This window comes from Mesoplodon mirus (assembly GCF_964341445.2).
Source record: "Mesoplodon mirus genome assembly, chromosome: 3".
NCBI classification, from domain to species: Eukaryota; Metazoa; Chordata; class Mammalia; order Artiodactyla; family Ziphiidae; genus Mesoplodon; species Mesoplodon mirus.
The window spans coordinates 176,257,259-176,271,394 of record NC_138978.1 but is presented as its reverse complement, the minus strand read 5'-3'; the positions used below and the strand labels follow the sequence as shown (position 1 = coordinate 176,271,394).

At 34.5% G+C, this 14,136-nt stretch overlaps 1 protein-coding gene across 20 annotated transcripts in view; it reads right to left on the bottom strand.

Annotated features, from left to right (window-relative positions):
• CDC42BPA (CDC42 binding protein kinase alpha) overlaps positions 1-14,136 on the bottom strand; it is a 309,540-nt gene that overhangs the window by 141,057 nt on the left and 154,347 nt on the right. For all 20 annotated transcript variants that reach the window (XM_082612490.1, XM_082612482.1, XM_082612485.1 and 17 more), the window contains exons 7-10: positions 8,881-9,081; positions 6,876-7,124; positions 4,404-4,483; positions 1,487-1,653 (exon numbers count right to left, since the gene is read on the bottom strand). In XM_082612490.1, the coding sequence (XP_082468616.1) occupies positions 1,487-1,653; positions 4,404-4,483; positions 6,876-7,124; positions 8,881-9,081 (697 nt within the window). The remainder of the gene's footprint in view (positions 1-1,486; positions 1,654-4,403; positions 4,484-6,875; positions 7,125-8,880; positions 9,082-14,136) is intronic.

Below are 14,136 nucleotides of genomic sequence, written 5' to 3'. Positions count from 1 at the left end.
AGGAGGAATTAGAAAATCTGAACAGACCAATAATGAGTAAAGAGGTTGAGTCAATAATGAGAAACCTCCCAACAAAGAAAACTCCAGGACCAGATGGCTTCACTGGTGAATTCTACCAATCATTTAAAGAATAATTAACACCAATCCTCCTCAAACTTTTCCAAAATATTGAGGAGAAGGGAATACTTCCAAACTCATTCTATGAGGCCACCATTACCTTGATACCAAAACCAGATAAGGAGACCACAAGAAAACTACAGTTGACCCTTGAACAACACGTTTTTGAACTGCACAGGTCCATTTATACACGAATTTTTTTCAGTGAATGTGTACTACAATACCACATGATCCCCAGTGGCTGAGTCTGCAGATGCAAAACCATGGTTTCAGAGGAATGACTGTAAAGTTATATGCAGATTTTTGACTGCACGGGGCTTGTGCCTCTAACCCTTGTGTTGTTCAAGGGTCAGCATTAACCAATATCCCTGATGAATATAGATGTAAAAATTTTCAGCAAAATATTAGCAAACCAAATTAAAGAACACATTGAAAGGATTATACGGGGCTTCCTTGGTGGCGCAGTGGTTAAGAATCCACCTGCCAATGCAGGGGACACGGGTTAGAGCCCTGGTCTGGGAAGATCTCACATGTCACGGAACAACTAAGCCTGTGTGCCACAACTACTGAGCCTGTGCTCTAGAGCCCGCAAGCCACAACTACTGAGCCCACGTGCCACAGCTACTGAAGCCCACACGCCTAGAGCCCGTGTTCCGCAACAAGAGAAGCCACTGTAATGAGAAGCCCACACACTGCAAACAAGAGTAGCCCCCGCTTGCCGCAACTAGAGAAAGCCCGCATGCAGCAACGAAGAACCAATGCAGCCAAATTAATTAATTAATTAATTAATTAATTTTAAAAAGAGTTACAAGTTTCATGATTATAGATACATTCCTTCATTCACTAAAGGAATGTATACATTGTATATAACGTATAAACATTATTGCAACCATTGTATATAAGTAAAATACATTGTATATAACATTTTTTGGAGAAAATAAAGCAGGAAAGTGGGAGGGGGTCGGGGGGTGGGACGAGGTAAGGCAGGGAAATCAGTTAGGAAGCTATTGCAATAATACAGATGAAAACTGAGGAAATATGGCAGGACATCATATAAAGTGCAGTAGGATAAGAAGGGTTCCATTTTTCTTGGTAATTCTATTTTCCTCTCCCAGAGGTATTTATTCCCACACTTTTATATACATACATATATACCCGTGGGAAACAAATGCTATTTTGCTGTTTACTGTTAATTGTGTGAGTTTACGTAAATGGCATTATACTGTATTCTGTATAAATTTCTACAACTTGCTTTTTTCCATTTAATAAAAAATTTCTTTTCAAGATAAAACAACCACTTATAATAAATAGTATCTACACTGTGAGTCCAATACAAAAAGAGAAAATATTATCTTTAAAATATATTTACCTTGAAGCTTTCTACTAAGTTCAAGTTTTTCCTGTTCAAGGCGTTTAATTCTTCTTTCATAAGCTTCGGTTGCTAAGTTGTTATCTAGAGTTCTCTGAACATTAACATCGAGATCCAGTGGAGCGGGACCAGCTGTAACTCTTAAACAGCTCCGATCAGACAGAACACTGAAAAAAAGGGGAAAAAATGTGGGTTTACACTGAAACAATAAGTTTGAACAGAAAAAGATAACCTTTTGAAATTGTTCATTTAAAACATCATTTGAACATCTAGTTATAGTTGGCCATCTGGAGTGATTACAAAACACATTTTTTTTGCAAAATCACCATAAACAACTCTTTAGAAGCATTTTTGAAAATGAAAACTTAAATAGCCCAAATTGTCTTGAATTTATTTTAATAAACCACACAAATTATAAGATGAAGTTTGCTGAAGGGTTATTGGCAGCTTAAAACAATGTGACCACCTAAGTGAAACAGTAGTCAAAAGCACCAACCATGGTCCTCTTTGGAATTCAAAAGTGAAATGCCTTCATAAGCTACAAGGATATACTGTTCAACACAAAGAATATAGCCAGTATCTTATAATAGCGATAAATAGAATATAACCTTTAAAAATTGTGAATCACTTTATTGTACATATGTAACTTATATTATATTGTACATAAACTATATACATCAATTTTAAAAACTTTTAAGTGAAATGCTTTCTTTAATTCAATACAATTTAATTAAAAACATTTGAAGTGCTGGACATTCAGCAGTGAGCAAAATGCACAACACTTGCCCATGGAGCAAGTTTTATATTCCAGTGGCAGAGACAAAAATAAACAAACAAGTAAAATATTCAATACATTAGACAGTGTTATATGCTAAGGAGAAAACATAAAGCAGGAAAGGGGGAAATGAAGTATTAAAGCAGAGTAAATAAAAAATGTAGATAAAGTGGTCAGGAAAGTCATTACTCAGAAAGTAAATGAATAAGTCCAGAAGGAATAAGGGGACCTACCAAGGAAATATGAGAGGAAAGAGCATTCCCGGCAGATGAAATAGAAGTACAAAAGCCCTATCAGCTATACTTCAATAAAATAAATTTTAAAAACAAAGAAAAAAGAAGTGCAAAAGCCCCGAGACAAGAGTACGTCTGGCACTTTCACGGGCCAGAAAGGAGACCTGTGTGGCTGTGAAGTGAGCAAGGGGAAGAATAGTAGGAAATAGAATCAGAAGGATAAAGTGAGCCAGTCTTGTAGGGCCCTATAAGAACTCTGGAGTTAAGATATGAAGCCACTGGAGCTGGGGGCAGTGAGAACTGGTCCTGAACAGGGGAGTGACATACTCTTGACTTATCTTTTAGCAGGATCACTCAGATAGGTTCAAGAGAACTATAAGAAATGATGTTACGAACATCTAAATAGGTGATTAAGAGAGATTTTAAGTAGAAGTGAGGAGAGAGGCCTCAGCTGAAAATACACATTTAGGAGTCATCAGAAAATAATACCAGAGCACCAGAGTATAAACAAAAAAGATCCAAAGATGAAGTGATAGGACACAGGGAGATTAGGAGGAATGTGGAGAATGAGAAGGGGTGGCCAGAAAGGTAAGGAGAAACGAGGCAAGTGCTCTGGAAGCTAACAGGAGAAAGTGTTTTAATGGGAAGGAGCCGGGACAAATGAGATGAGACTAGGCAAATAAGTCAGACTAGGACTGAGAAATGATTGCTAAATTTAGCAACATGGGGGTCAGTGGTGACATGGATAAAAGCAGTTTGCATGAAGTGATGGGAGCACAAACCTGACTGGAGTGGTGCCAAGAAAGAAGAGCATGAGAAAAATGTACAAAGTACAGACAACAATTTGAAGTAACTCTCCTACAATTAAGAGCAGAAAAATGGTTGGTAGCAGGTAAAGAAAGTTAGATTAACAGTTTCTATATTTTGCTTTAAGATGAGAGAAAAAACTGCATGTTTGTGAGCTGATGGAAATGATCTGTTATGCAAATGACACAGAAAGGGAAAAATTTATGATGCAACAGCAATGCACTAGAGTAGGTAAGAGGAGACAGAAGGGATGCGGCTTAGCTAGGGAGATCACACCGTCATCCATAAAAAGACTATATGGGTCCAGCGGTGTGAAGGTGGTAAATGTGGTGATGGGAACTTGGGGAAGTTGTCTGCTGATCGCTTCAACCTCTCTGTGAAAGAGGAAGCGAGATCATCAGGTGAGACTAAGTATGACAGGGGTTTTAGAGGAAAAGTATAAAGTATGAAATAGTTACCTAGGAGAGTGGAAGAGTGAATACACTAGGGTAACACAGTATATTTGCCCGGCAGCAATAAGTGGCACCTGAGGTTGGTAATCATGAACTTAAAGTGAGATCAGTAAGAATGGACAGATATTTTTCTCTAGACACTTTGAACTGCACAGGTATAGGCAGAAAACGGAGCTGTAATAATGAATGTCAACTTAGCAAAACCAGTGTTACAGAATGACAGACAGTCAAGGAATTGAGGGGGCACCCAAGGAGTGACTATAGTCATTCTCAATGATATTTAAGGAAAGGTAAGGAGGAAAGAGAAGGTATGAGTGGAATGAGGGTCAGTGAAAAGAATGTTAAGATCAATGGGTTGAAAGTTCTGATGCTTGACACCTAGAAAATATTTATTCAATAGCATGAGACTCTTCTAATTCCTGCCCCATTGCTAAGAGTTAGATTCTGAGCTCTCTATTTGTCCTCCAAAATGAGTTAAAATTCTTATATGTTCTATTCACTTTATAATGTCTAACTTTTTGCAGCAGTAGCTTCACCCTTTTTCTAAAAATTTTTTTACAAGGCTCTCTTATGCATTATACTTTTTAAAACCTCAATTCATTTTTAATTTGATTTAAATCATCCAAATCATGTTAACTTTTCAAACTTACCAGCTACTAGTATATGTAAAACCAACAAATGGCAGATGGTGACCAGAAAATGCAGTATGTGTTGGTGGGGGCATCGTTTCCTAAAGGAGGAAAAAACATCTGGTAAGAAATGAATAACTATAAACTGCAGGCTGGGCTATAAATATTACCTGTCAATAGTAAATAGGTGACTGATCAATTTAGAAACATTGCTAAGTTTGGTACAGACATTTAGTGATAAAAAATTTAGACCATAAATATTGCTATTGTGGAATTCTAATAAAATGAAAAGAAAGATTTAAAGTCTGACGGATATTGAGAGTAGAATCATTATTCACGTATTCCATATTTGCAAATTTGCCTAGTGGCTAAAATTTATTTGTAGTCCAAAATCAATATTCACAAATACTTTTGTAGTCATTTGCAGACACTTGCAGAGCAAAGAAAAATCTGAGTTGCCCTACGCACGTGTTACCAGCTGGAGGTGAACAAGGAGACATCTGCCTTCTTGCTTCAGCTCTCATACTATAAACAAGTGGGTTTTTTTCAATGTCTACATGTGCCACATTTTTCTCATTTTTGTGTTTTTTACAGGTGATTTTGCTATCTAAAATGGCCTCCAAGAGTAGTGCTGAGATGCCATCTATTGTGCCCAAACAAGAAGGCTGTAATGTGCCTAACAAAAAAAATGTGTGTGCTAGACACGCTTCATTCCAGCATGAGTCACAGTGCTGTTGGCCATGAATTTGACATCAATGAATTGACAATATATGGTAAATAAGGTGTCTTTAAATAGAAACACACATCAAACAAGATATTGTTTGGCTGATGTATTGTACTGATTGGTTGATGAGAACATTGTGACCAGAGGCTCACAGGAACCTGACTGTGTATTTCCCCTAGGAGCAATGGTTCAGGATTCACTAATACAGTATTTGCAGCAACTTTACTGAACATAACTACAGCAAATAGTCAGAATCAACTTTACTGTGTATTTAATTTGGAATGACTCACAATTCCTGTTAACAGTAAATGTAATTCTTGTAATAAAAAAAAACTGATGAGGAAACTCCATTTAATTCTTTCCTGTGAGGTTCAGTAAGGAAAGTATAAGAGAAGTTCTTATCTGTCTTGAATATGGTACTTACTGAACAGTGAAAAGTAAATTCTTAGTGCAGAATTAAACCCATAAGAAATAAAATAACTGAATAAAAATGAAAGTTCAAAATAAGAAGGCTAAGGACCTACTGTATAGCAGAGGGAACACTTCTCAATACTCTGTAATGACCTACATGGGAGAAGAATCTAAAAAAGAGTGGATATATGTATTTGTATAACTGATTCACTTTGTTATATAGCAGAAACTAACACAACCTTGTAAATCAACTGTACTCCAATAAAAATTTTTTTTAAATTAAGAAGGCTAAAAAGACAAAAACCAAAAACAATTGTGTTGTTTCCCTAAATTTTAATTTAATATAACCTAATGGTTTAGAGCAGAGGTTGACAAACTATGCTGGCCTACTATGGTATGGCCCACAAACTAAAAATGGAGGACTATTTGGCTAATCCACTGGTCAGCCACCTGCCACAAACAGAGCTATAACTTTAGGTTAATAAGGCTATAGATTTTCTCTCCCCATTCATTTCCTACCAAGTTTGCTACTTTTAGTGGCAACACCACTGGGCATAGGTATTTAGCTCTACAATCAAGTCAGCTCCCTCTGTCAGCAAAGCTGCTGGTTTTTATTTTTTTTTATTTTTTTTTTTTGCGGTACACAGGCCTCTCACTGCTGCGGCCTCTCCCGCTGCGGAGCACAGGCTCAGGACGCGCAGGCCCAGCGGCCATGGCTCACGGGCCCAGCCGCTCCGCGGCACGTGGGATCCTCCCGGACCGGGGCACAAGCCCGTGTCCCCTGCATCGGCAGGCGGACCCTCAACCACTGCGCCACCAGGGAAGCCCAAAGCTGCTGGTTTTTACAAGCAGCTCCATGCTAGCAGTTCTACTGTCCCCATTAAGCTGAGGGAAAAGTTGGGAGGGCTGTTTTTAACCAAAGTTCAACAGTATTTCATGAATAAATGTTTCTCAATTTTTTTACCTTGGGTTGATTTATTAAGCCCTGAAATGGTTGTTTTTGACAATTTTGCCCAGTTTCATGGTGGCTTTTAAGGAGAGATTTGCCAATGCCTTCAGTCTGCCATCATGAAGTCCACTTTTTAAAGCATCTAATTTGTCCTCTTCTTAAGAAACCTAATGACATAACTAATGTAAGAAGTAAATCTTTGAATTTTAATTTAGCTCCTAGTCATGAATAACTATGTTCACCTCAGTTAACTCTTTTAATTTCTTGATTTAGGGAGAGTAAATACTGGAAGCCACAGTAACTGTTTGATAATTGGTAAGGTGGTCTATAAAATTACTTTATAACCATATTTACAAAAAAAAGAAAAAAAAAGCAGAAGGACAGAACTTCTTTACAATGTCATACTCACAGAATTCTTTAAACAATCATCATCCACATCAAAATTTGATGTATCTGTTGGGCTACTAACTTCTGGAATGTAAGGTGCTTCACAGTTTCGAATATTATCCCAATCAATTCCACTGAAAAATGGGTGTTTCTTAAAGTCTTCTATTCCATTTTGACCAAGTCGATGTTCTCTGCTACAAATGAGCCTTCGAATAAGATCCTTAGCATTTTCAGAGACATCAGCCACTTGAGCTGGAAACTGAAACCTCTCCTAAACAGAGAATAATAGAAACAAAATATAAATCACTATTCAATTTACTAAGTAGGTTGATGTTAGCATTTACTTTCTTAAAAATACCTTTTTTTTTAAAAATATCTAATAAATATATATGGTACATTGTCCTGCAGCAGAAACTAACACAACATTGTAAAGCAATTATACTCCAATAAATTTTTTTTTAAATAATAAGAATATATGGTACAAAGTACTGATATTAAAAGAGATGCAGGGATAAACTTAAAAGGATGATTTTCCTAAAAGAACTTTTCATTTCATATGTGACTTAAGAGTCATAGACGCACTACAGAAAGAATAAGTTAAATGCTAAAACACCTTAAATGCTGTCAAAATGAATTCATTAAATGTAGTAGAATGTGGCTCAGTATTTCAGTAGTGTATATGATTGATAATGTTCATATAAGTCACATACTAATGACTAATAGTTTGGAACATTTTTATAGAATGTAATACGTACTTTACACTACAGGAAGTGCGTTACTCCTTTAGCTCATTTAATCCTCAGAGCAACTGTATAAGGTAGATACTCCTATTACTCTAATTTTATAGAAGAGGAAACAAAGAAACAGTTCAAGCAATTTGCTTGAGGTCACACAACGAATAAATGGTAATAAACTGATTTGAAGTGAAACTGTCTGATTCCAGAATCTGTGCTCTTAACAACCATGTTATAGTACAGTGATTTCTATCTGAAATGCTTTACATGCTATTTACAACTTTGTAGCTAGTTCTTGTCTTTCAACTCTTCATAACTACTTAGCAGATTATCTTTGCAGCCAGGTAGAAGTAGAAAAGCATCGACTCTATAAGACTGATTTATATATATATGTGTAGCAATTAATCATAATTGTATCACCAGAACAAATTAAAAAGAACAGACTGTCACTCCCTTTATGGGATATTCCTATTCATATTCTAGGTTTTTGCAATTGCTCACAATCTTCTGAGACTGATAATCAGACTCTTCCTCTTCTTGTACAATCTATTTCACTTGGTACTAAATGGATTAAAGTTTATTCATTCTTTCGTGCTCTGCATCTGGACTGTTTCCAATGTTTGGTGATCATAAATAATACTGGGATAGGTATCCTTGTACATATATCCTTGTTCTACGAATATTTTCCTTAGGGTAGATTCCTAGAACTGAAGTTACTCAACCAAATGTTTTAACCATTTTGTTTTAAGGCTGTCGATGCATACTTATAAACTTCTTGACAGAAAGATTATATCAATTCACATTCCTATCAACAATGTCTAACCATGTCCACCTCACTGGATTATTTACAGTAAAAAGTACTATTTTTCTTTTCATCTTCACCAGTTTGACAGGGGGAAGAAAAGGATGCCATTCTTATTTTAATTTCCATTTTATTTATTACTATTAAGATTGAGAATTTTAAATGCATTCTAGTCATGATTATACTTATACTATAGTAGTAATGATATAAATTATCTGCTTATGATCTTTGTTATTCTACTGAAGAGAACATTTAATTTTCTACTTATTAGCACCTATAATGAAATACAGGAGAAGGTGAAAACTAATAATTTTAGGCATAATTTATGGATCTTGATTACTCATATTTGTCATGTCATTTATTAGCATAGAAATTAGATTGTTTATTGTTTTTGGAAAATCATTTTATTTTTAAATATCACATTTTAGTTTTATTGAATATTATATGTATTATTTACCACATTAATTTGAAAATTAGTAAAATATACTAACTTTGTGATTCATGATTTTTCCATATGTTTCCACCAGAGATTCTGCATAAAATGGTGTTTCTCCATAAAGCATTTCATACATACAGACCCCCAAAGACCACCAGTCACACTCAGGTCCATATCTGCCTTTTCCATCTTCCATGGCTTGAAGGATTTCAGGAGAGATATAATCTGGAGTTCCAACAGCCACTGAGGACTGTACCTGAAGAAGTTCACATTTTTAGTAATCTACCATAATATATTAGAAACAATAATTTTAAATTACAAATGTTTACATTTACTTAAAAACACAATAGCATTATTTCATAACAACTACAACTTCGTCATTATCTGAATTTAGCCTCCTTGTCTATATAAGTTAAAATTTATATAAGCACCACACCAACAAGTTCTCCATATTTTTTAACACTATAGAATGTTTATTATAGCTGTTACTTAATTGACTACATTTAGGGTAACAATATGATTTGAACACCACAGCCACTAACCACAAATTGAATATATATTTTAGAACATTCTTATTATTGATATTATCCATCCAACACTTACATATGAAAAATGGAACTGTGAAAATTTTACAATTAATTAGGGGGAAAAATAAAAAAGTCTGGCTAATACTATGAGCAGACTGGAGATTATTTTAAAACACCTTAATGAAAACCTAAGGAAATAAATGTTAACAATGTCCTGCAAACTATTTATCTATTTTAAAAAATTTTATAAAAGGTAAAAAAATATATCCTTCAAAAAATAAAGTCCCAACAGAGAAAAAGAGCTGGGCATAAAATTATGGCAAGTTGGATGTAAATTAGCTAAAAAAGATCCTGGGCACATGTCTTGTAAGGTATTCCAAAGTAAAAGAAAATTGGTTCTTTATGTTTTAAGAGAACATATCAAGAAATGAACATTCTCAAGATAAAAAAATGGTCAATACTCTGAGTTTTCTAGACTAAATTACCACTTAATAATCACTAGAATAGACTTCCTCCTTGGCAATACTGAGATTAAGTAACTTGAAAACTCTTCTACTACAAACTCTTACAAGTACTAGATAAAATATGACAACCATTTTTATAAATACATAAATGAGCCTTTAAATAAAGAGACAGTCTTAGGGGCCCAGTAATCAAGAAATGATTGAGAACCAGGGCGATAAACATTAAAGCGGGAGTGCAGTTGGAGAAATATTGGTTTTCATTTTCTAGGTACTTGGCTTTTAACATATACATAAGGACAAAAGGAAAGACCTTGAACTTATAGGAGGTTTGAAGTGAGAGGCTGCCCCATATAACCTTTACCCTAAAAGGTATATTGTAAGGAAAAGGTGAATTATAAAAATCTGCCACTCAGCAGAGAAAGATTAAGACATTTTGTCTATCTTGACTGTGACTGATATGTGAAAAAAATTTCCTCCTTTAGAAATTCATAACTTTAGGTCACATAGTCCCACCATTTGGAATTCTAATTCACAGGGTTTCGGTGATTCAGAAGTTCTCAAGCCAAGAAACCGGCAAAAATACTGGCACCAGGTTAGGTGCCCCTAGAAAGCCTGGCATAACAAATTCAAAACTACCGTGGAGGACACATGCTCAAACTTGGCCACATATAATTCTCACACATAAAAGGCCATTGAAGATGAGCTCACAATCCAATAATATAACAAAATGAGGAGACATTCTATTACAAGCAAAAGTCAGAAATCCAAACAATTAGACCTCTAACAATTATCAGTTCCACTTCATGAAATAAGTATGTTTAAAATTATTAGACATATTAAAAAATCAAAAACATAAGAAAAAGATGAAAAAAATTAAAGAGAGTTCCTAGAAATGGAAAAAAGTAGTCATTGAAATAAAAGATATGAAAAAATAAATGAAATCGGATCCACTACTATACACACTGTAGTTAAACTGCAGAGCACCAAAGGCAAGAGATCTTAAAAACATTAGAGAATAAAGAGAGATTTTTCTACCAAGCAATGACAACCAAGACTGACAGCTGAATTATTAATACTAACACAGCAGTCAGAAGAAAATGGAATTTTATTTTCAAAGTGATGAGACAAAATAATTGTTAATATTATATTCCCTACGTACCTAAATTATAATACAGGAATGAGGGTTAAATAAAGATATTTTCATACAAAGACTGAGTGAACTACCACTTGCAGCCCTTTCAGTTGAACAAAAGTACTAAAGGATACACTTCAGAATCAAGAAATATAACCCAGATGGAAGAATGTGACACTAGAAGCAATTATGAACAAAGATATTAGTAAACTTTAACATACATCTAAATGGTTATTAATTGGATAAAATAATGACAAAGAGAAGGAGAAATAGGACATCAAAGAGTAAGATGAGGAGGAGGAGCAGGAGCAACAGAAAAAGGAGATGGAGGAGGAGGAAGGAACAACTACTTGAAGGTTGAAAAATAAGATGGAACTAAAATACTAGAAAACAACATGTTAACTGAGGGAGCAGTTAGGATTACAATGTTCTAAGTTTCTTGGTTTTCTAATTTTTATTTACTTTTTAATTGTTATTTTTAATTGTGGTAAAACACCCATAATATAAAATTTACCATTTCTAAGTGTACAGTTCAGTGGCGTTAAGTACATTTACATTGTTGTGTAACCATCACCACGATCTCTAAAACTCTTTTCATCTTGCAAAACTGAAAATCTATTAAACAATAATTCCCCTATTCCCTCCTCCTCCCAGGCCCGGGCAACCACCACTATATTTTCCATGAATTTGACTACTCTAGGTACTTCATGTTAAGTAAAATCGTACAATATTTGTTATTTTGTGTCTGGCTTATACCACTTGGCATGTTTTTAAGAAGGTCTATCCTTGCTGTAGCATGTTTCAGAATTTTAAGGCTGAATAATATTCCAATGTATATATATACCACTTTTTTTTTTATCCATTCATCCAACGATGGACACCTGACTTGCTTACATCCCTTCACTTTTGTGAATAATCGTGCAATGAACATGGGTGAACAAATATCTCTTTGAGACCCTGCTTTAAATTCTGTGGAGCATGTACCCAGAAGTGGAACTGCTGGATCATATGGTAATTCTATTTTTAGTTTTTTGAAGAATTGCCATACTGTTTTCCACAGTGGCTACGGCCTTTACATCTCCATCAACAGTACACAAGGATTCCAATTTTCCCACATCTTTGCCAAAACATTTTTTTTTTTACAGTAGCCATCCTAATAGGTGTGAGGTAGTATCTCATTATGGTTTAGATGTGCATTTCCCTAATGACTAGTGATGCTGGGCATCCTGTCTTGTGCTTGCTGGCCATTCGTATATCTTCTTAGAAGAAACGTCATTTCAAGTCCTTAGCTTATTTTGAATTGGGTTGTTAGTTTGTTACTGAGTTGTAGGGGTTCTTTATATATTCTGGATAGCAACCTCTTATCAGACATAGATTTACAACTATTTTCTCCCATTCCATAGGCTACCTTCTCACTAAGATAACTGTGTCCTTTGATGCACAGAAATTTTTAATGATGATGTAGTCCAATTTGTCCATTTTTTCTTTTGTTGCCTATTGCTTGGTGTCACATCCAAGAAATCATTGGAAAATAAAAGTCGTAAAACTTCTCCCCCTGCCCACTATGTTTTCTTCCAAGAGTTTTATAGTTTTAGCTCTTACATTTATGTTTTTGATCTATTTTGAGTTAATTTTTGTATATGGTATAAGACAAATTAAGTCTTTTTCTTTAATTAGGAATATGGTGGAGAAACTGATTGACTCTCGACTTTACATCAAGGATAAATGCTAAAATTTTTAAGATAAACATTAAAATATTTGAAATAGAATGTATAACTTCTGAAGGAGTAAAGAAAAAAAGAAATAAAAATAAATTTGACCCAGCCAGTAGAAGGCAGGGAAGAAGTGGGGTGTGGGGGAGAAGCACGCATGCAAACAAGCAAAACCTATAGCAAATAGTACAAGACAATATACTAGAAATAAATACAAACATATTAATAATGAAATTCATAAATGGATTAAATTCACCTATCAAAAGATAGTCATCACACTAGATGACAAATAAAACCAAAATGAACAAATTTTTAAAAAATCAGCAATAAGCTGCTTAATGCACCTAAACATAAAGACAAAGAAAGGTTAAAAATAAAAGGATGGAAAAGATATACCAGGCATATGTTAAACAAAAGAAGGTTAAGGTAGCTGTATTAATATCAGTCAAATTAGATTCTAAGGCCAAGATGACTATTATGATTTTTAAAGATTTCTTAACATAATTAGAAAATACCCTGATAGAGCAATTCTGAATAATATGTAACTAACAACATAGCTACACAAGAGTTGTGAAAACATTAATAAGTTCAAGGGAAAATTAGTAAATTCAACATCATAATAAGGACTTTTAAATAATAAATAATAGATCAGAAAGAAATAAAACTGGTAAAACTATTAAAATTTTGAACAACAAAGTTAATAACTTTAATCTTACGGACATACATAGAAACCTGCACCCAAAAGTTAGGAAAAAATGTATTATTTTCAAACAAACATGTAACAGTTATAACAATTGGCCTGCTACAAAATTAAAAGCAATCTTGACAAGTGCTAAAAAACTGATAACAAACAGATCCACTCTCTAGTAAAAGAAAACTTTCTATAAATAGCCAAATAAGTAAACATAACACTATGAATACTAAAGGCACACATCTAAGTAATTAATGGTCCACAGAAGAGTTATAACTAAAGCTGGAAAATATTTAGTAAAATACTCTATGTCAAAACTTATGAAGAAAAGTAAAGCACAAATAAACAACATTAGGAATGAAAAAAGGGCAAAACTACATACGTAACAGAGATTTTAAAACTAGAAAGAGTGCAATCTGAACAACTTTATACCAATAAAATTGAAAACTCAGAGAAAATAGGTAATTTTCATAGAAAAAAATATAACTTACCAAAACTGACTCAGGAAGAAATAGAAAATCAAAGAGACCTATAACCATTAAAAAATTTGAATCAATAGTATAAAATCTACCTGGAAAACAAACAAAATAAAACAGAAGAAAACAAAACCTCACCAAAGCAAAGGTGATTTAAAAGTGAGTTCTACCAATTATATAAGAAACAGAGGGCCTCCCTGGTGGCGCAGTGGTTGAGAGTCCACCTGCCGATGCAGGGGACACGGGTTTGTGCCCAGGTCCGGGAAGATCCCACATGCTGCGGAGCGGCTAGGCCCGTGAGCCATGGCC